This window comes from Heterodontus francisci, chromosome 20 (genome assembly GCF_036365525.1).
Source record: "Heterodontus francisci isolate sHetFra1 chromosome 20, sHetFra1.hap1, whole genome shotgun sequence".
Lineage (NCBI taxonomy): Eukaryota > Metazoa > Chordata > Chondrichthyes > Heterodontiformes > Heterodontidae > Heterodontus > Heterodontus francisci.
Window position 1 is genome coordinate 57,752,604 of NC_090390.1, and position 23,738 is coordinate 57,776,341.

General features: G+C 41.1%; 1 protein-coding gene across 1 annotated transcript in view; it reads right to left on the reverse strand.

Moving 5' to 3' along the window:
- Positions 1–4,261: 4,261 nt before the first annotated feature.
- LOC137380876 (uncharacterized) overlaps positions 4,262–23,738 on the reverse strand; it is an 81,785-nt gene continuing 62,308 nt past the window's right edge. Inside the window, exons 36-44 of the mRNA XM_068053284.1 lie at positions 22,796–22,822; positions 20,599–20,625; positions 17,818–17,832; positions 15,675–15,822; positions 12,431–12,639; positions 8,869–9,044; positions 6,787–7,187; positions 4,854–5,125; positions 4,262–4,694 (exon numbers count right to left, since the gene is read on the reverse strand). Coding sequence (XP_067909385.1) covers positions 4,492–4,694; positions 4,854–5,125; positions 6,787–7,187; positions 8,869–9,044; positions 12,431–12,639; positions 15,675–15,822; positions 17,818–17,832; positions 20,599–20,625; positions 22,796–22,822 — 1,478 coding nt within the window. The 3' untranslated portion in view covers positions 4,262–4,491. The remainder of the gene's footprint in view (positions 4,695–4,853; positions 5,126–6,786; positions 7,188–8,868; positions 9,045–12,430; positions 12,640–15,674; positions 15,823–17,817; positions 17,833–20,598; positions 20,626–22,795; positions 22,823–23,738) is intronic.

Here is a 23,738-nt window from a genome sequence, read left to right on the forward strand (position 1 = left end):
AATATAATCCTAACTGACTCAATCTCTCCTCATATGGCAGTCCCGCCATCTCAGGAATCAGTCTGGTAAACCTTTGCTGCACTCTTTCTATAGCAAGAACATCCTTCTTCAGATAAGGAGACCAAAACTGCACACAATATTCAAGGTGTGGCCTCACCAAGGCCCTGTATAATTGCAGCAAGAGATGCCCGCTCCTGTACTCGAATCCTCTCGCTATGAAGGCCAACATACCATTTGCCTTTTTTACCGCCTGTTGCACCTGCATGCTTACCTTCAGCGGCTGGTGTACAAGAACACCCAGGTCTCGTTGCCTATTCCCCTCTCTCAGTTTATAGCCATTCAGATAATAATCTGCCTTCCTGTTTTTGCTACCAAAGTGGATAACCTCACATTTATCCACATTATACTGCATCTGCCATGCATTTGCCCACTCACTCAACTTGTCCAAATCACCCTGAAGCCTCTCTGCATCCTCCTCACAACTCATCCTTCCACCCAGTTTTGTGTCATCTGAAAATTTGGAGATATTACATTTAGTTCCCTCATCTAAATTATTAATATATATTGTGAATAGCTGGGGTCCTAGCACTGATCCCTGCAGTACCCCACTAGTCACTGCCTGCCATTCAGAAAAAGACCCATTTATCAGGGTTGCCCTCTCTAGCATTTAGCCCGCAATCCTCAACAAACACCACTAAACAGATTAGCTGGACAGTTATCTCACCGCCGTTTGTGTCACCTAGCTATGCACGAATTGACTGCCGTGTCTGCCTGCAAAACAACATGGCCTATACTTCAAAAGTAATTCATTTTCTCTTAAGTACTCTGGGGCATTCTGATGTGCTAAATAAATGAGGTTATTTTCCTATTTCCTTTCTATCTTCATGCTTTGTATGTTCCCATGTATGGTAGATGTGACAACATGATAATAATGAACGCCGTGGTTGCCTATTTGTTGAATGTTCTTCAGACTCGCAGTGGGCATTCCATTACTCCTTCATACTGTTAACTATAATCTGCACAGCATCATCAGTGAACTCATGTTTTCTCTGTCTTGTTCTTTCCATTGCATTTAAAAGTTATTCACTTTACAGCTGCATTTGATATGCACTATTTATAACCCTCATGGCCAAGTAGTGCAGGATAAGACTCATGCTCAACAGATACATGTGATCACATTGGTTGCTCTGTTCTGTATTACTACTAAATAAATTACTATTGAATAAACATCTGCAGAACTAACTGCATTAAAAAAATCTGTGTTCCAATTAATTCTCCTTTAATGCACTCTCAGTGTACTTAGATGGAATTAGCCCACGAAGTTGAAGAGATTAAATAGGGAAGTACCAGCAATAGAAAGTTTTTTTAATTCATTTGTGGGATGTGAGTGTCTCTGGCAAGGATGGCCCAAGATGTTGATGGTGTAGGATAGCGATATTAATGCCGTTGAATGTCAAGGAAGATAGTTAGATTCTCTCTTTTTAGAGATGGTCATTACCTGGCACTTGTGTTGTGAGAATGTTACTTGCCACTTATGGCAAGGTCTGGAGCTCAGTGGCCCTGGAGGAACCCAAATTGAGCAGCAGTGAGCAGGTTAAGTGTCGCCTGATACGACTGTCGATGATACCTTCCCTCACTTTGCTGATGGTTGCGGGTAGACTGACGGGACAGTAATTGGCCAGATTGGATTTGTCCTGCATTTTGTGGACAGGACATAATGGCTTTTCATCCATTTGGTGAAGTATTAATTTCGCAAAATAAAAGAGAAATATGGATTTGAGGGAGGAAAAACTGTCAAATGATATTTTGTAGCATGTCTTGTAAAACAACGTGAATTAGAACAGCTTTTCTTTTCCCCTTCCTACAATTTGTCTTCCAATGTTCCTGGCTGGCACTCAAATTCAGTCATCTTATTAGCATAAATTTTGTTTATTCATTCAGGGATGTGGGCGTCGCTGGCTAGACCAGCATTTATTGCCCATCCCTAATTGCCCTTGAGAAGGTGGTGGTGAGCTGCCTTCTTGAACCGCTGCAGGACATTTGGGGTAGGTACACCCACAGTGCTGTTAGGAAGGGAATTCCAGAATTTTGACCCAGTGACAGTGAAGGAACGGCGATATAGTTCCAAGTCAGGATGGTGTGTGACTTGGAGGGGAACTTGCATGTGGTGGTGTTCCCATGCATTTGCTGCCCTTGTCCTTCTAGTTGGTAAAGGTCGCAGGTTTGGAAGGTGCTGTCTAAGGAGCCTTGGTGCATTGCTGCAGTGCATCTTGTAGATGGTACACACTGCTGCCACTGTTCGTCGGTGATGGAGGGAGTGAATGTTTGTAGATGGGGTGCCAATCAAGCGGGCTGTTTTGTCCTGGATGGTGTCGAGCTTCTTGAGTGTTGTTGGAGCTGCACCCATCCAGGCAAGTGGAGAGTATTCCATCACACTCCTGACTTGTGCCTTGTAGATGGTGGACAGGCTTTGGGGAGTCAGGAGGTGAGTTACTCGCCTCAGGATTCCTAGCCTCTGACCTGCTCTTGTAACCATGGTATTTATATGGCTACTCCAGTTCTGTTTCTGGTCAATGGTAGCCCCTAGGATGTTGATAGTGGGGGATTCAGCGATGGTAATGCCACTGAATGTCAAGGGGAGATGGTTAGATTCTCTCTTGTTGGAGATGGTCATTGCCTGGTACTTGTGTGGCGCGAATGTTACTTGCCACTTATCAGCCCAAGCCTGGATATTGTCCAGGTCTTGCTGCATTTCTACACAGACTGCTTCAGTATCTGAGGAGTCACGAATGGTGCTGAACATTGTGCAATCATCAGTGAACATCTTCACTTCTGACCTTATGATTGAAGGAAGGTTATTGATGAAGCAGCAGAAGATGGTTGGGCCTAGGACACTACCCTGAGGAACTCCTGCAGTGATGTCCTGGAGCTCAGATGATTGACCTCCAACAACCACAACCATCTTCCTTTGTGCTAGGTATGACTCCAGCCAGCGGAAGGTTTTCCCTCTGATTCCTATTGACCTCAGTTTTGCTAGGGCTCCTTGATGCCATACACGGTCAAATGCTGCCTTGATGTCAAGGGCAGTCACTCTCACCTCATCTCTTGAGTTCGGCTCTTTTATCCATGTTTGAACCAAGGCTGTAATGAAGTCAGGAGCTGAGTGGCCCAGGCGGAACCCAAACTGAGCTTTCAGTTTTCGTCTACACTATCAAGTGGGATAATTTATTAAATAAAGTGCTCCATTTTATGAGTGGGAGGTGATGGGGTATTGGCAGGACATATACTACATCCTACTAAACATTTCTGCATTTAGTATGGATTGATATTGATATTGATGTCATGGAAAGTCAGCAGGCTGGACATCCTACTCTCCAGTGGACAGTTTACTGCATTTGCTGCTCATGATGTGGTCTCCTCTATACTAGGGAGACCAAACACAGTTTGCATGATTGCTTTGCAGAACATCTCTGTTCATTCTGGAACCATGACCCTGAGTTTATGGTCGCCCGTCATTTTACTTCTCTACTGCACTCTCATTCTGACCTCTAGATCCTTGGTCTCCTACATTGTTCTAATAAAGCTCAATGGTATCTTGAGCAGCACCGCATCTTTCTATTAGGCACTTTGCAGCCTCTTGGATTCAACACTGAGTTCAACAATTTCAGATCCTAACAACCACTCCCATTTTTTTCAGATAACACCTGTTGGTAATGGTGCTGCTATTGCCATTTATACCTCCTCGACACCCCTCTTTGTTTCTTTACTAATCCCATTACCATCCGTTTGGTCTTGCACCATCATCTTTTTTATTATTTAATCTCTCCTGCCCTCCACCCAATCACAGGTCTTCCCTTTTGTTCTTTCCTTCCCCCTTTCCCTGTCTACTTTCTTAAAACCTGTTATGCCTCTGACTTTTTCCAGTTCTGATGAATGGTCATTGACCTGAAACATTAGTTTTGTTTCACTCTCCACAGATGCTATCTGTCCTGCTGAATAGTTCCAGCATTTTCTGTCTTTACCTCACTCTCCAGCCTGGCAAAGGGAAGCAGTAAAGTCCAGTACAGCAAAACTCTTATTGATGAAAAAAAGTTTCAAAGCATCTATGTATACGGTAGTTCACTCCTTGCAAAAGCTTAATAAAGTACATTTGTGCTCTGCAGAAGAAAATACTTTATTGCATCACTATTAATTATAGATAACAATTTCTTTGCAACATATTTAATGAGAACAGAAACAATTGAGCAAATAAATTCAACCATTGTTGCATTCTAATTAGCAATTATTGAGACATAACAGATAAGATATTCTTATTTATTTTAACTTGATCTCAGCAGCCAAAGTAGTTGCTTCAGATCATCTTCGAATCAATTTTGAGCAGCTCTTGAATTTTTTCCAGGCAATAAGTTCAAAGTGAAATGGTAAGTAGTTTTCAATTTGATCATCTTGATTATTGGTTGATAGGATAACTTCAGAGCAGAATTCCACATACTATGCTATTTGGTTATTGACCACATTTGGGAAATTGCCTCCCAGTTGCTCATAACCATATTCCTTTTGTTGGCTCCTGCGTAGTTTTAGCACCGTGACAACCAAAACTGAAACAACTGCAACCAGAACCAATAAAGACAGGACAAATGGAAAGCTAGATTGGATAGTTGTCTCATCAGCTTCGTCCAATTTGTTTTCAAGTTCTGAAAGACATGCAAAACATTTTATTATTTTTGAAGCAATGACTACCAGTTGCTGGAGCTACAAAAATGAAGACTATGACTGCATACTATTGAAAAACAAATTTCCAATTTAGCCATGCTTTTTGGTGATATATTCAGTAAATAATATGATTGTCTCACCTCTGGCTTCATAATATTTTACATCTTTTTTCAGTTCAATGGGTCCTGTGAGAACATTAGTGATTCCCTTTGAAGAACCTGTGGCTCTTCTTTGCCGAGATATGCACCCACGGTAACACCGAGAAGAATAATCATAGGCTTTACAGACCACAAGTTTACACTGCAGGTAGACTGAAGAATGAAGGTTCAGGAACTTAAAGGCACTGAATTTAAATCGTGCAACACCATTGACTGGCGAGGGATATGTTTCATATGTTCCATCCTTTACACACCTATAAAGCAAACATTTTAATATTAATTCCAGAACATAAAATCCCCATTCAAACTATAGTTTCAATGAAAATGTAAATGTATTGCTATATTACAGCTGAAATGTTTGAGACTGCTGAGTATGGTACCAACCGAAATTATTTTGCTGGCTAGTAAAATGGAGCTCTGTGTTTGCAGAGTTATGTTGACCAATATCCGAATCGCAGCTGAATTTTAATCTTAACAAAGGGCCAACTCCCTTCGAACATTAATAAGGTTAAAAACCAAGTTTTGTTATTTTGCATTTTACTTTCACTGGCTGGTTACAACACAGCTGGTGTGAAGTCAAAATGGTGTGAGATTACCTCCAGGAGGGAGAGATAATGTTTGGTTTCATCAGCATACATATATAAGCTAACCCCATTCTTACATATGATCTTGCCAAGAAGTAGCATGCATTTGATGAAACAGGATTAGACCAAGGATGGAGCTTTCCAGCACACCAAAAGTGACACTATGAGTATGGGAGAAGAAACCATTTGAAGAGGTGTGCAGAGACAGGTTAGAGCGGAACCCACAGAAACATAGAGGTAAACCATGGAGGATAGGCGATGGAGGAGAATGAAGTGGCTAACAATGTTGAAGATAAGAGAGGTCGAGGAGGGATAAGGAACCCTGGTTGCAGCCATACAGATTATCACTTATGACTTTAATCAGGGCCTGTCTTCAGTCAGTGGACTGCTCAGAAGCCATATTGCAAGGACTCGAGCACAAAGCTCTATTATAAAAGCAAAATACTGCGGATGCTGGAAATCTGAAATAAAAACAAGAAATACTGGAAATACTCAGCAGGTCTGGCAGCATCTGTGGAAAGAAAAGCAGAGTTAACGTTTCGGGTCAGTGACCCTTCTTCGGAACAAAGCTGTATTGATGTCAACATGCAATGGGTGGGAATAAAACTTTCAAGGACCTTGGAGAGGAAAAGCAGATTAGGGATAAGATTATGATAATGGGGGGGGCATGGGGAAGTGTGGTAAAATGAACAATACTACTCTTTGTTGCTCTAAAACAATGTAAACTATTGTAAAATTAGTGTTTTGAAGTTTAATGTTAAAGCATTGGTATTTAAGGCTAAATTCTGAAACTTACATAAAAGTTGCAACAGAATTTTTTCTCACGATCACAAATTTCACAAGCAAACTCATGCGGGAAAAGACCAAAATACTGATGCATTAACATTTTCAAAAGTTCATTAGCGGAATGTGGGCATCACTGACAAAGCTGACATTTATTGTCCATGTCTAGGAACTTAATGGCTTGCTGGGACACTTCAGAGGGCAGTTAAGAGTTAAACTAGGAGCCATTTTATGCTCATGTACACATTTAATGACTTTTTAAAATTCATGTGCAGGACCCATTAGATGTTAATATGTAAAGCAATAAAGGAATAATATAGCACATTTTAAACTGATATTTCTAATAGCTCATCATTATCACATAAAAATGCTAATGTAAGTGCTAGTTGAAAAAGATTTAATTTGAAACTTTTAAACTGCTTGTCTCATACAGAACAGCAGAGTAACTGTTGCAGTTCTGATTTAAGTTATTTTAGATAAACTGCAATATATCTCAGTTAGTTAGGAATATTCCTTCTAATTTTGATACAGGAGTTTACATTTCTTACCCGTTCTTGATTAGATCATAGGTCCTTGATGTCCAGTCAAAGCTATAAGGTGATGCTGTGCAGGTGTCCACAAATACTACAAGACCAGTGTCTGAACTGTGCAGGTTAACTTGCAGGTACAGGTTCTGCCTTAGGTCCACATAGTAAGGTGCTTCTAGCACTGGCCAGGTGAATGATGGCGAGTCATAGAATGTCATGCTGACATTAAACGTGCTAGATTCTGTTACGTTTTCTATTATGTCACCTGTCATGTTTTCATTTGCCACATACATTATTTTAAACATTGTATCCTGTTTTACTTCGCAGCCAATATTGATCTGTAGGTTTGTTTCACGAGTTATAACTGAGTCAGAAGGTGAAGATCGGATGGTATTGGAATATGTGATACTGCCATTGTTTCCCTGTAAGTGTAGAATGCACATTAGAATTGATATCTTTCATAAGATGAAATATTTATGCACAGTAAATTGTACTGACCACTGAACAAATTAATACTTTCAAAGTTAAAAAAAATCACAAATTCTGGTTTATGATCTGAAATATAATTAGTCCCAAAAGAAAAACTAAAATTCTGCATTGGCTAAGTTTCATTTAATTTCAATATAGTGAGGCTTTAGGGAGGAGGAAGGTGTATAGAATAGCATATTTTCAGTTTAGGAGGAAAAAGGAATAAAAATTCAGTAAATAAAAATAAATTACAGGTTATGATAAGTGAATAATGGAGGCTAGGGATGAGAGAGGAATCACCTATCATAGAACTTTTTTATTTATCCTGTCCAGGAGTGTGAGGCACTGGTGGGGGTTGGGGAGGGGGAAGGGGTGGTAGAAAACCATTCCTAGATAGGGGCAGTATTCAACTCTTGGACAAATTTTCTTTTCAGAGAGTGAAAAGCTGTTGAGGAAAAACTGTTCAGCATGAAAGGACAAATCCTCCTTCTTGGAGGTAACTTTTGCAACATGACAGATGTGGGAGTTCTATTTGAAATAAGACAAGATACTTTTTCTTTATTCTTTCATGGGATGTGGACGTCACAGGCCAGGCCAGCATTTATTGCCCATCCCTAATTGCCCTTGAACTGCATGGCTTGCTAGGCCATTTCGAGGGCAAGTAAGAGACAACCACATTGCTGTGGATCTGGAGTCACATGTAGGCCAGACCAGGTAAGGACAGCAGATTTCCTTCCCTAAAGGACATTAGTGAACCACATGGGTTTTTACAACAATCGACAATAGTTTCATGGCTATCATTAGACTAGCTTTAAATTCCAGATTTATTAATTGAATTCAAATTCCACCTTCTGCTGTGGTGGGATTCGAACCCATATCCACAGAGCAATACCTGGGTCTCTGGGTTACTAGTCCAGTGACAATACCAGTATGCCATCGCCTCCCCCGATACTGAGGCTAAGAACATCAAAATATGAAGAAGAACTAATGGTAGAACCCTCAAACATAAGAGGTGGGAGCTGTTAGTTAGTCTTATGAGAGACATAATTAAAGCGAAGAATTGAAAGAGATAACATTTTCATTACATGAATGCAATACATTGTGAGAGTGGCGAAGGGTACTGATGGAATATGGTCTGGAGGAAATAGATGAATGTAGAGTGGAATCAAAAGCAAAAAGCTGGATGAGCTCATTGACATATGGAAGGAATAGAGTAGGAGAGGACAGGACATGGGAAGACAGGGGTCAATGGAAAACAAGTCAAAGAATGAGCCATCAATTGCAGAAAAATAGATTGATTTAAGAGGTGGTCAAGAGCATAGGAAGGAGGCCATAGTATAGAAGTGCTTAGTACCAAACTATATTAGAGGCTTTGAAGACACCCAACACAATGGCAAACTATTCACTAAAGTGTCCGAGAGCAGAATGATTATGCCAAAACCATAGGTGGTACATAAACTCAACGCCAACAGCAGTATCTATAACTTTAGAAAGTATTTATGCAAGGGCAATGTTGCAGTAATTGAATTATAAGAGGGTTCAGTTTGATCATTTTACAATTATATCGTCACGGGAAATGGAAAAATATTTGTTTATCTTTGGCGGACCCAACCCTCCCACCACTGTTTTCCTTACCTGCCGTTCTGTACCACAGCTATTAAGTGGTATCCTGAACACCACGTCATTAGCTGTTATTATTGGCCTGCAGTTTTGATCATTCAGGTAAAGATTGTGTTCATCAAAACCCAGAGAGTTGAGATAGGACCTACTAAGTTTTACTTCCATATAATCTGTTGTACAGGTTAACAAATCTGGAAAATAAAAAATCTTATGAATCCTACACATTAGAAATGAAAACTGCTTGAAAGATCAATAATCTGCACTAACCCCAGCATCGAAATGTGCCATTTTACTGCATTTGGCTTGATCAATAAGTCGCACCATTTGTCAGTGCAAGCTTTGACCTCAGGTTATAGAGACTTGTATTTAACCATTGTTTCAAAAAAGGTGCACAGAGGCCCACAGGGCCTATGCCTATGGCTGTCAATTCTGCCACTTATACAACAACACTGAGAAGGAAGGTTTTCTTTGAAATGAAATAACCCTTAGATAGAGGAGGAATTTCTTCTTTCTTTCAAAAATTAAAAAAAAATTGCTGTTGGAAGGATGATGTCTAATTTCCAGAAACTCCATCACTAGGCAGTGTTGCCCAACTAAAGTGCCTCTCAGTGTCATTACAGACAATGGAGCCAGAATTGACAAAGTCGTTATTGTCAATAATATAACTTCATCTCTAAGATTTAATTTTTCAATTCAGGATAAAAGCAAAAAATCTATTCATGCTCAATTTTCAACAGAATTTGTATCAGCGGAAACAGAAATATTGGATCTGAAATTCCTGCCATTGCTAATGTTAGTAACAAGTTCATTTTAGTAAGAAGTGTTAATTTTTTACTTAAGTTACCAATGTGGAATTTCAGCCCCACTTGATGTAAACACAGTAAGTGACATCCCTGTTGGAACATGAGGGTGGGTTGCATTCACCGTGACATTGATACTAGCAAAATTAATTACAGTTATTAAAATGTAACTATATTCAGGATAAAACCAATAGGCTGAAACTAAAAACCCCTCTTGCACATGATCACATCAAATAAACATTTTTTGTTGTACTTTTAATGTGCATGAGGGAAGTTTAGAAATATATAGTCTAGAACTTGTATTTTTTTTTTGTGGTGGAGGTCAGACGTCCAGGGGGCAGACAGGCTGGGAATTGAGATAGAGCCCAAATCTCCCGGATTTTTGCCCATTCTTCAGGTAATATGCTAACTTTACACAGAGCTATTTCCACCCAGCACCAGCCCCCTCGCCCGCACCCCATCCCCCACCCCCACCACATTCTGACATTAATTTCGGAGGTGTTCCTGGGTTTGACTAGAAATCCACTGTTAGTGCTGCATATGACTGCAAGAAGCAAGCAGATGTGTTGCAGAGAGCAGCATGTGAACCCAGAATGCCAGGTTCAAATGGCAATCAATCATGGAGGGATCACCAGGGAGGAAGAAACAAAACTTGGCCTTGGAAAAGCACCTCTTTTTCACATCAGGGCATGAGCACAAACAGAGCACCTGGCAGAAGTTCTACTGTGCCACACTTCAGTCAACCTATTGCCTCCACCAGAATTTCAAAGTTTATATATCTGGACCCATATTTCTATCTATATTCTGTCTATGACATGTACATGGAGATATGCAAGGGTGCATTTCATTTTCTGCTTTTGGCTATTCACTGCTCTTTGCCTGCAAATGCTGAACAATTTACAAAAAGCCTTCAATAAGGTATCACATATAAACTCATGAGTAAGGTCAGAAGGTCTAAGGTGGAATCAGGGAACAAGTAGTAGAATGGATAGCAAGCTGGCTACAAACGGGTTCAAGGTAGATATTCGGTTTGGCAAATGGTAGGAAGTGGTGCTCCACAAGGAACGGTGCTGCGACCACTGTTATTCACAATTTGCATAACCAAGTTGGACCTGGGAATTGGAAATACAATTTCAAAATTTGCAAATGACACCAAATTGGGTGTGTATAATACAGGAAGACATTAATAAACTTGCAGAATATGCGTGCAATTGGTAAATGAATTTCAATATCGATAAGTGCAGGGAATTAGATTTTGGAAGCAAGAATAAAGAGGTCGCATACTCCTTGGAAAATAAGTGCATTAAATGGGGTAGAGAAAGACAGGGATCTGGTGGTACGGATACACAAATCAATAAAGAGACCCTGCGGTTCATTTTAAAGTAGAGAAGTTATGGCCAACTTGTATAGAACCTTGGTTAGTTTACACTTGGAATGAAGTGAACATTTCTCATCTTCATATTATGAAAAGGATATATAGGCACTAGAGAAGATGCAAAAAAGATTTTCTAAAATGATACCAGAACCAAGAGGTTGTGTCTATCAAGAAAGATTGAACAGGTTGGGGCTTTTTTCTCTGGAAAAGAGAAGACTGAGGGGTAACCTGATTTAAGATTATGAAAGAGTTTGATGGGGTAGACATAGGATAGATGTAGAGAAGATATTCCCACATAAGACCAAAACTAGACGCCATGAATATGAGATATTCATTAATAAATCCAATATGGAAGTCAGGAAAAACTGCTTTATCCAGAGAGTAGTTATAATGTGGAACTCACTACCATAGGGAGCAATTAAGGCGAATAGCAGAGATGCATTCAAGGGGAAGCTAGATGAATACATAAGGGAGAAAGGTATAGAAGGATTTAGATGAAGAGGGGTGGGAGGATGCTCATGTGGAGCATAAACACCACCATGGACCTGTTAGGTTGAATGGCTTGTTTCTGTGCTGTAAGTATTTTGTAATTTGTCAAATTATTTGATACAAGTGGAGACAATTTGCTCTCTGCCCATTTTCTCTCCTTTTTTGCATTTAGTTTGGGTGAAATTTTGCGCAGTGGAATTGGAAACATATTTTGCACAGGACAGTGTTTTGAATTGGCTTTTTATTGTCGGGGCTAACTTCCATTTTGTAGGATCCCAACATCACTTCAGCCAAACTGTGGATAAACTAATTCTAAGATTTTCTTTGGGAAGTGTTGGCAACAACAAAATGCTGGATGTGAAGCTAAGAGGTGAAACCGACTGTTACATTCAAAATCAGCTTTTCTAGTTTATTTAACGCATCTTTACATAAGTTGTAACACTGACTATGAATGTTAACTACATCTTCAAAAATAATAACATTTTGAAATGCATGCTTGTACTTCAACTTATTCTACACCTTTTAAAACTAGTTTTCTGAGTAAATTAAGGAGAACCCCAGGAAAACTGTTCACATGAAAGGACAAAATGTGACCAAAGCTACTTTGAAAATGTGGGGTAGATTTTCAACTTGCTGCTGGTGAGTAAAACGGGTATTGCGATTGGCTGAAATCAATGGAAATGCAAATCGGGCGACTTCTATAATGGTTGTCCAAATGCAAGACCAGTTTTATGCCTCGGTGGTAAGTTGAAAATCTTTATGTTTGACCATTTTGGCTTCATTTATAATAAAACATGATGATAGGGCCTTTTTAATGGCAATTTAAATACGTAAGATAAATTCCTAATTTCTCGACAATTCTTCAAGTTTAAAGTACATTGAAATTTTGAGACAAAAGTGTAACAAAGCTCACCGTCATCGATTGATAAAGAGTAGTAGTGTGCAGTAAACCCATGTCTGTAAACACTGGAATCAGATCTAAAATATATTGTCATACTGTTGGATGATGATATAAATGTCGAATTTGATCCTCGACAGATTTTTGAAAGCAAAACAGAATTTGTTGAAGGCCCATCGTATATTGCAATATAATCATACTGGCAAGATGATGCAACTTCCAGGCTGTTAAGAGAGTGATCGTAGTTTGAAAATGAATGTTGCAGTAATTTTTTTTATCAACTTACGCAATAGATCAAACAATTATAAGTATATATGTATGTACAAGCACCATTAGAAGGTAATTCAGGACCTAAACATGAGAAAATATTACAACATATAGGCGACTCAATTCATCCAGCCCATTCCTTTCAACAGATCTAGTTTGATTTGCTTTAGTAAATACTCTAACAAATTTACATTAAATTCTCTCCCAATCTTTCAAGATTATCAAGCACATACTTGAATATCTATCTAGTGTTAATTTCCATTGTTTAAACCAGGCTGCCTAATTCCCACGTAAAAATTTTGAACCTGCGTCTTCAGCACTTTGGCTCCCAATTCAAATTAAATAGCTTCCTTACATCCTGCATGTGCATTCTTTGATATTTTCCCCAGTAAGAGCTAATTTGATTCTTTGAGTTTGCCTCATAATTTAAGAATTAATGCCAGAAATTTTTGTAACTTCAGTAGAAGATCTGCAGGAACACCAAATGGACTGAGGAAACAGTTTTTCAGTTAGAGTATGGCTGCAAAATCGGGAGACTCTTGAGGAAATTCCCAGCATAAGTCCTGACATTCTTCTCTGGCGCCTATACAATGTAACACTGCCCTTGATAAGCAATAGAAATAAAACACTTTTTGACTCATAATCAAATGTCTTTGAGATGTATTTGATTGTCCTCGTAGATAGTAACTTCATATTGATGGAACACTTTCAATGAATGATTAATAATCACATCCAAATCTTTTGGTTCTTCCATTTTCGCCAATGATCAATCCTCCATTGTACATACATAGATTAGCTTTCTTGTTCCAAAATTCATTCACGTATACCAAAAACGATTTGTCTGCCTTTTCCCTACTATCTTATTAATTGGTCCATATCACTTTGAAAACTTCCAGACTCCCTTACACTTGTTACCTGATCACATCAGTAAATTTTCTAACAGTAGAAGTACCCTCTGCAGTATCAGTTATGAATAGTGTGAATGACAGGGATCCAGAGCATACACTTGCAGTACTGTGCTGGTCGATGCTCTGAGACTAAACTTATTCAATGATTCTCTTTCATTCACTATTACTAAGTCAGAATTCAAACTGGCTAGTTTGCCATTAATTCCATGAGTGTGAGGCTCAGATTTTCCTCTGCTATCCTATCACAAATCAGGTAATATTGCAGCAAAAATCTCAGTGCAATCATACTGCAAGGTCTATCATTCCGATCTCAATCTCTAACTTCATGTCTCACCATTCCCCACCTCACCCCTCACCCTGGGCTTTTCATCCTGATGGCGGGACTTTCTGGACTGGTGTAAAATTCTGCCCAATGTCTTCAAGCAAGGAGGAAACGTGATTGATGCTTTGTTGAGGTAACAGAGAGGGTGGATGAGGGAAATGCAGTTGATGTTGTGTCTATGGACTTTCAAAAGGCATTTGATAAAGTACCACATATTCAGCTTGTTAGCAAAATAGTAGTAAAATAGCAAAATAGAAGTCTATGGGATAAAAGGGGCAATATCAACAAATATTAGTAAACAGTGAGAAAGATAGTAATAGACTTCAAGAGGACATTGACAGGCTGGTGGATTGGGCAGACACATAGACAAATGAAACTCAGAAAAGTGTGAGGTGGGAAGAATGAGGATAGACAATACATATTAAATGGTCCTTATTAAAGGGGTGTAAGAAGAGAGAGATCTGGGGGTGTTTGTGCACAAATCTTTGAAGGTGGCAGGATAGGTTAACAAGGCAGTTAACAAAGCATATGGGATGTAAGCTTTATAAATAAAGGCAGCTAGCACAAAAACTAGGAAGTTATGCTAAACCTATGTAAAACACTAGTTCGGCCCCAGCCAGAGTACTGTTTCCGATTCCAGACACCACATTTTAGAAAGTTGTGAAGGTTTTGGAGAGGGTACAGAAAAGATTTAATAGAATCAATTCAGGGATGAGGGATTACAGTTACATAAATTGACTGTAGAAGTTGTTTTGTTTTCTTGGAGTAGAGAAGGCAAAGAGGAGATATGATGAGTTTAAAATCATGAACAGTTTAGATGAGTAAGCAGAGTAACTGCTTCCAGTGGCTGAAGGGTCAATAACAAGAGGACAGTGATTTAAGGTCATTCAGTGGCAGAACATTTGGGGAACAGTAATCATAATATAATCAGATTTAGAATAGTTATGGAAAAGGACAAAGTACAATCAAGCATAAAAATACTTAACTGGAGGAGGGCTAATTTCAATAAATTAAAAAGGGATCTGCCTCAGGTGGATTGGAATCAAAAAAGGTAGGCAAAACAGTGATTGAACAATGGTAGGTCTTCAAAGAGGAGATGGTACAGGTATTGAGTTGGCACAGTCTGATGATGGGGAAGGAATGGCATGCAAAACCAGAACTCCCTGGATGACTAAAGATAGACAGAAACAAGAGGAGCAAAGAGAGGGTATGAATACATTACCAGTTAACATTAATGGAAACCCAAAAGTCACTTATAAGCACATAAAAAGTAAAAGGTAGTTAAAGAAACAGTAGGGCTGAATAGGGACCAAAAAGAAGATCTTGTGGAGCTACAGGGCATGGCTGAGATACTAAATTAGTATTTTGCATCCTTCTTCACTAGAGAAAAGGATGCTGCCAATGTAGCAGTAAAGGAGGAGGTAGTAGTGATATTGTATAGCATAAAATCTATCTGATGCTTCAGTTAGTCACTGTTTTTTTTTCTGTGAAACCTAACAGATTTCTATAATACTGTTTCTTGTAAATAAAATGGAGACCACCTCCTTGCTGTTTTTCTGCAGGATATATTTCAGTTTAAAAGTATTCACCAAGGAGCCAAAAATGTATTGCCAGCACAGCATTCATGACACTCAACATTAAACTACTGGTCTCCCTAGTGCATTGATATAAGTTAAGTGTATCTATCAGCAGCAGTTAATTGACAGTAAATACCTCTGCCATTATTTACACTCAAATATGAAGCATAAACGTTTTTACTTACTCAATTTCAGTAAATTGCAGCTTTATTTTTTGGTTTCTGTCCACTCTTATGTACCAAGTGCACTGTGCGTTATTTGGGTAGAAGTATGGATAATTGGGACTGGTAATAGACCCATAGGGACCTTCGAGATACCCTCCACAAGATCCACCTATTAATAGTAAGGAAGTGGATAAGTTTATGTGGTGCAACACACAACAGAATAACAACCTTTTTTTTTCCTATCAATATTTGTTGCCAATTTTCCTTACCACAAGAAATATGAGTAGGAGTAGGCCATACAGTCCCTTGAGACTACTCTGCAACTCAATATGTTCATGGTTGATCTTCCTTTCCTCAGTCCCTCTTAAACCCATTCATTCCTTGTTGCCATAAGATTCTACTAGTCACCCTCTAGTATCTTGATTACATCATTGTTGATCTACTGTGAATCTGATTTCACCAGATGTCCATACAGACGCACTGCCAATGACAGCTAGTGGGAATCCTGATTATGTCAACCACCCTTGCTTATCTGACTACTGAAGCCAATTGTGACATGCCAGACACTGCCCTGGCTGAGACCAGCTAACTCAGCTGGCAATCAAATAGAGTCATAGAGTGATTTATGGCATAGAAGGAGGCCATTCAGCCCATCGAGTCCCTGCCAGCAAGCATCTGGGAATTTCCTGTTTGTATGCTTCAGCTACTAACTGAATAAAATTGCAGTGTGTTTGGTGAAACAAGAGATATATTCTAATATATGGAAATCAACAAAAACATTTGCATAATTTGATTCTGAATAACTGGTTACATAAAGTATTCCAAATATTAATGTTTGGATTTTTTGCCCTCATTCATCGGAAAGGTGAATTTTGTGTTTATTAGCTGTAGATGTTAATGTTGGAGAATAAAAGAACTGAAATTCTGCAGCAGTGTGACATTTCTAATCCAATCCAGCCTACTGTGCCAATTCTTCAATGAGTTGTTTCCTTTTATAACTTTGGTACAGACCATTAGATTTCTGTATTTTTAAAACAATTCTCCTACTAACATTTGCAACAATACTTGCATTTGGACTTTGGATATGTAATCTCACCCCATTATTGTCAAATTTTCATTGCTCAATTAAGTCACAATTTTAACAATATTGACCCTGTTGAGAAGCCCACCAATACTTCTGGCTTATACATCGAGCTGGATTTTGTGGTGCCAGCAGGGCTCCCGGCACCGGGCTATAATGGGGGGGAGAATCCCACCTCGGCCTTTACGAGCACCCCCACTCCCCCCAACTCGGTGTGATCTTGCATTGTTCTGACACTTAAGGGCCGGGTGCCAGGATCCCCATCCCTTTAAAGACAGAGATCCTGCCTCCAAGAGTTGCCAGCCAATCACAGGGCCAGCAGCTCAGCTATATCGGGAGCAGTGGCCACCGTGGGTGGCCTTGGGCCCAGGCCCAGCACTGCAGACACAGATCAGAGGTAGGTGAGACAGGGATCACTGGGGCCAGTCTGGAAGGCCCCGGTGAGGAGCAGTTGGAGGGTGAGCAGGGGGAGTGGGGATCCAGGGAGGTGGAATGATTCCCAGCGGTGGTCCTCCATGGGCCACTAATTGCCACCCCCACCCCAAGCCCGCAGAGAGGGCATCTTGTATTACTAAGCGACCTCCCGTGTGGCAGAGGCAGCACCCGCTGCTGGTTAAATCCCAGTGGCGGGTGAAAAGGCCCTCAAGTGGCCGTGAATAGGCCATTGAAGAGCCTCAATTGGCCTCTGGGTGGGATGGCCATCATCAGCATATCCAGTCCCCAACAAAATCGTTTGGCTATGGGGAGATAACAGGGACGTGATGGGTCCTCCAGCCTTATCTCCCATCGCTGTTCTATGGGCCCCCCCCACCTCTGACCCCATCTCAGGAGGGCCCATAAAATCCAGCTGAAGAATGGCAACATGGTGAAGTAGCAGATGGCTGCCGCTGTCTACATAACTGTACCCAAGCACAAGTCACAGTTTTCATGAACTGCAAGGTTATTATGAGATCCTTGGAAGGAAAATATTCAAGCAAACATAACATTACCCAGAACTCAACCCTGATATATTTATTTTTGGAAATTTCTTAGTTTCCAGTTTATGTTTGAAGAAAATGATTGGGAGCCTTTAATAATAGTTACCTGATACTGAGATTGCTGAAAAGATTAAAACAAAGTACAGATTAAAATTAGGAAAATGTATTAGTTAACCATAAACAAATACTAAAAAAAATTTCTGACAATTATAAGATAACAGTTACAGCACATAGAAATTACAACATGGAATTTGCCCCAACAAGCCTGTGTCAATATTTACCTGCCACATGAGCAAACAGTTCTATTCATGTTAAAATTTATTACCATATCCCTTCAAGCCTTTTTCCTCCTAGTCAATCTAATCTTGAATATTGATAAAGCTTCTGCCTCAATCACTAACCCTTGAAGTGAATTACGCCTCCTCAAAACTCTGTGTTAGGAAGTGTCCCCTCCCTTCTGTTCTAAATATCATACTTTTCATCTGGTATCTATAGTCCCTCAGCTTCAAAGACTCGTGGACTGTCTCTCCCGTGCCTGTAACTTGTTCTCCTTGACTATAAGTGTCAAGAAGACCGTGGTCATGGGACAAGTTGTTGCATCTCTGCCCCAATAACTCTAAATAACACCCCACTGGAAGTGGTTAGCAATTTCTGCTACCTTGGGTAAATGGTGATAGACAATCTGTCCCTTGATGCATAGCTCGATACATGCATGAGGAAAGCAGCTACCACCTTTGGCCAACTTGTGAAAGGCTCATGGGATAACACCACGCTAACTTGAGGACCAAGCTGATGATTTATAAGGCCTGTGTTCTCAGCACCTTGCTGCGTGGCTGTGAATCATGGGTAATTTAGCTACCAGGAAGGAAGCTCAATAATTTCCATCTTCGCTGTCTGCGGTGCATTATGGGTATATCCTGACAGGACAGAATCACAAGTGCGGCAGTCCTCTCAAAGGCAGAGCTCCCAAATCAAACAGAGGCAGCTTTGGTAGATTGGACACATCCGCAGGATGGAAGACGATCGTGTATCCTCTGTATGATCAGGTAGCTGGGGCCAGACGACCAGTGGGACACCCAAAGCTCCGCTTCAAGGATGCTTGCAGGCATGACATGAAGGCCCTAAATGTCGACTATCACATATGGGAGTCACTAGCTGGCAAAAGAGGGAAGTGGCGATCCATCCTGTGGACTGATGTGCACTACCATGATGACCAGTTGCTACAGCTTGGCATCAGGCGCCAACGTCAAAAACAACAACTCACTATGTCACTTGACAGCTTCACGTGAAGCACTTGTGGCAGAACCTGCCTCTCAAGGATTGCCATCAGCAAAGGTGCACCAAGAGAAGACACCCCACCTAAATGGATTGTTTGCTGGGTGTCCATCATCTTTCATAGATGGAAGGATGCCAACCAACCACTAGTCCCTCATTATAGACCCCTCAACTATTGAAAACAGTTAAATAAAAGCAAAATACTGCAGCTGCTGGAAATCTGAAATAAAAACAGCAAGTGCTGGAAATACTCCAGCAGGTCTGGAAGGATCTTTGGAGGGAGAAACAGAGTTAACGTTTCAGGTTGATGACCAGTTCTGATGATAGGTCATCGACTGAAACTTTAACTCTGTTTTCCTCTCTCCACAGATGCTGCCAGACCTGGTCAGTATTTCTAGCACTTTCTGTTTGTATTACTGAGAACAGTCTGTTTCTATCTACCCCACTTCATCCTTTCATAATTGTAAACACTTTTATCATATCAGCCTGTAATCTCTGTTATTCCAACGAACAATGTTCCAATTGTTTTAACTCTTTAATTCATTCTCAGGATATGGGCATCACTAGCAGATATTGGCCATCCTTAGATGACCTTGAGAAGGTGTTGGGGAGCCCTTATTGACCTGTTGTGGTCCATCTGGTAAAAGAACTCCCACACTGCTGATGAAGGAATGGTGAGATGTGTCCAATTTGGGAATGATTGTGACTTGGAGGGGAACTTGGAGGTGTTGATATTCCCATGCACTTGCTGCTTTTGTCCTTCTAGGTGGTGGAGGTGTGAGAAGTGTTCTCAAAAAAGTCTTGACAAGTTGCTGCAGTGCATCCTGGTAGTTTTCCCACAACCCATCGCAACCAGGAAGTGTACTGTTGGCAAGGACTGTACATAATCTCAGCCAAGGATTCACATACAATATTGAAAAGTGAGAAGAGAAGAGAATTAACAATTGCTCTGAAAAGATAAATAGGAGACCTGCTGCTGGGTCTGCAGTGAGGATATGATTGTTGTTTCACAGCGAATGTCAGAAGGTCAGGTGTGTCTGAGCACACAAGGTTTTTTTTATTTATTCATGGGATGTGGGGTATCACCAGCAAGTCCAGCATTTATTGCCCAACTTAATTGCCTTGGGAAGATGGTGGTGAGTCACTTGCTCAGTGCTGGAGTTGAAGTACTGGAAGGGTTCACAGACTGTTTAGCTGTCTGATGGGACACTCTCACCTTTGTAGCAATCATTATAACAGTTATTAGGGTGGATATTCCTCCGTGGTGGGAGGGTGTAATTAGCCATCGACCCATATGTTATAGATTCCATCCGCACCCACTAGATACGTGTAGCCCACTGAATGTCAACCCAGAAGTCAGAGCCAATTCGATCAACATCTTGCTCTAGCCATCAGCTGTTTCTGCTGAGCCCAGATGACAAATTTCCTCAGGTATTTCTACAGCTAGTTCGCATCAACTATATTGATCACAGACACAGAGAACTCAAATCAATGAAAATCAAATAAAATTATAGTCATCTCTCACACCCTAAGAATGACTTTGGCTCTAGCTCTAACTGATATTGGATAATATGAAAAGGATTTAGTGTTATTTTGAGAATATTTTCTATACCTATTCCAGTTGAGGGTGGCTCTGTCTCTGTAACAAAAAGAAAGCCTGAATTAAATGGAATATTTTTCATCATTATTCAAGCTGTAGTATAAGGGTTTGAAAGGGTTAATCTTGAGAGAGTGTAAAGAATGCCTGCTACTGTGATGATGTAAGAGATCACAAGTGAGAGAGATTTGAGAATAGATGCAGCATGGCTTTTGGAGGAGTCACACAGGTTAGTGTGGAGTGTAAATAGTTATAATGCAGTAAAGATTAATGTTTAACTACTACAGACTACAGCAGGGATCTCCCTCCCCCCCACCCTGAGATCAGATCGAAGTTGGGGGGGCATAGAGAATTGGGATGGGTGGCAGGGGGTCAGTGGGGTGGAGGGCCCGCTGCCTCCCCTTTCTCCAGCAATCTTCCCAGAACCGGGCAGGCTGACGATGGCCTTCCCACCCAGGCAAATTAAGGCCCATAAGTGGCCTATTAAGGGTCAATTAAGGGCCTCTTCCCGCCACGACTGGGATCTTACCAGCGGCAGGGAGGGGGAGGGGGGTTCTCCGCCACGTGGGGAGGATGCCTTGTAAAACGAGGTACCCTCCCTGCAGGCTTGAAGCAGTTTCCTTTTTTGTGGGCAATTTGTGGCCCATGGAGGACCATCACCAAGAACCAATTTACCCACCGGGACACCCCTCCCCCGGACCACAAGACCACCACCCACCCCCTCATCAGGGCTGCGCCTGGGTCCTGGGCCTCTGCAGTACTGGCAGTGCCCACCACTCCCAGTGGCACTGCCAATACTGCTGAGCTGCTGGCCCTGTGATGAGGCTGTGAACAGTCAGGCAGGGGTTCCGATGAGTCTCTAAGAGGTCAGCCAGGTCTGTCAGCCATTTACGTATGGCGTCTAGAGCTTCCACGCCATCACCTGACACTGCATTTGCTGCCTCAATCCTCTCAGTGGATGACGCCCCCCTCCCCGACTTCCGATCCTTAATTGGCTGGCTGCCACTGAATTGCGTTCAGCTGGCCACTGAGTGCTCCAACGGATGCCGCACCTGCCTCCAGTCCAATGTTGGGACCTGCAGCCTACAGATGAAAGTCAGCCTGTACAGTATGGTCTGGAAAGGATTTAGTGTTAGTTTGTGAATATTTTCTGTGTTAGTTGCCTTTGTGGTTGCAAAAATATCTTGTCAAAATAATAACAAAGCCATAATTAAACGGAAAATTTTTCATAACCATTACAGCCTCCAACTTTGCATAATCCTATTCAGAAACTTTAAAGAAAAAACAACGGCCAGGAAATTTCACAGGGGGCCAATATGCAGGTGTTACATTGCAGTTGTGCCCGCCAGTGAATTCAGCTGCTAAAGTTCACGGGGTCAGGGATAATGGGCAAGGAGAATCGACCCTCCAGAAAGATACTGGAAATGTTGGTTCAAGGTTGCCAGACCAAGGGAGAGCTGGACAGCCTCTTTGGGGCTTTTAGAAATATTCCAGGCTGGAAACAGAAAAGCAGAAAATGCCCCCTTTCGTTGTTCCTTTTTATTTGTGTCATGGGCAGCCTGGAGATTATCCTTGTTTCACCGATAGCTCTTAGAAAAATTATATGATTATTCAGCCAGGCTGAAAAATTATATAATGCCATGACAACTTTCTTCTCAGTTTTCTTAGAGAATCTCATTTTCATTTCTGTACTAACTGAATGATCCTGTATTTTCAGTGGACATTTTGACAGTCAGTGACAGAACACAGCGACACAAATGCCTAAAAGAACAGAGGTTTTTGCCATTTTCTTCTATTGAAGGTGATGGGAAAAATAATTCTTATAAAATACAACAGTCTCTGTAGCCACAAAACAATAAAAAGATTATTCATGCTCTGCTCAAGGAACAATATGTCGGAACAAAACAAACTGAATGTTCAGGTATCTTGCTTGGTTTCACATTTTGCCTTTATACGCAATGCTAGAATCTTATTCTCTGATAAACAATACAGATTACTCCATGAGAATGCATCAGAATAGTACACTGTAGAACAAACTGCTTAGCTACGTCAATATTATGTAGACTTGAGGCGGCAGTATACAAAGACTTTATTAAATCAATTATGTGATATGCTGAGTACTGCCATTAAAATTAACTGTTGATTTATAAAGAATCAGCAAATGAACAAACCAACATATTTTAAGAAAAGAATAAACTTGAATATTACTGACCCGATGTTGTAAAAGCACTGCAGTATCCTGTAGAGGAACACATTCAGTTTACATACTTTGTCAAGTGTTTTTGGATAATTCTCTTAGATTTATTCTCATTGAAATATTAATTTAACACATAGTTGAAATTATTTTTTTTTGATAGAAGTGAAACTCATTTAGGTTATTCAATTTAGCTTGTCTGAGATTGGAATTTTACCAGCCCAGTGGAGGGAAGCAGGAGGGTTGGTACAATGACAGCCGAAAGAGTCAGGAGGAAAGCCCGACATCGGCCCGCTACCACGGGATATTTCCAGCAGCTCGGCTGCCCCCTGACGACCAGAGGTGAGCAGCCAATTAATCCAATTAGTTGGCCTATTAACAGCCATTTTACCATGCCACCAGGTTTTCAGAATGCACCCCCCCCCCCCACCCCGCTGCATGGGGAAACCGCCAGGTATATCGAGGTGGCCTCCCAGCGGCTTCCCAGGGGGGTGTGGGGGGCAGTGGGTGTCATTCCTGGAGACGTCATGTCCCATGCAGGAGGACCTCCAACAGCAATGGCTACCCTGTGGCTCCAATGCACCTTTGGGGACTGCCTGCCTAGCCTCTGCAAATTAAAAACATTTCTTACCTGTCCTTCAGGGGCCTCAGCAGGGAGGTGCACTTTCCTTCTCCCTGCAGCCTCAAGCAGTGGCCACTCTAATTGGTGGTGTTGCCAAAATTGCAGAGCTGCTGGCCCTCTGATAGGGCCAGCCCCTTGGAGAGGCAGGCCACCGTCCTTAATTGGTTAGTGGTCCCAGCAGCAGCCTCTTAATTGGCTGCCACCAGTAAAATCCCCTCTGTGGTCCCACCGTTTGCCTGCATGGGCTCAGGACCCGCATATTTGATTCCAGAAGCAGGCTCCATGGCATGCCGGTAGAATTTCAGCCAAAGATATCCTAGTCAATATGGGTAAGGGACA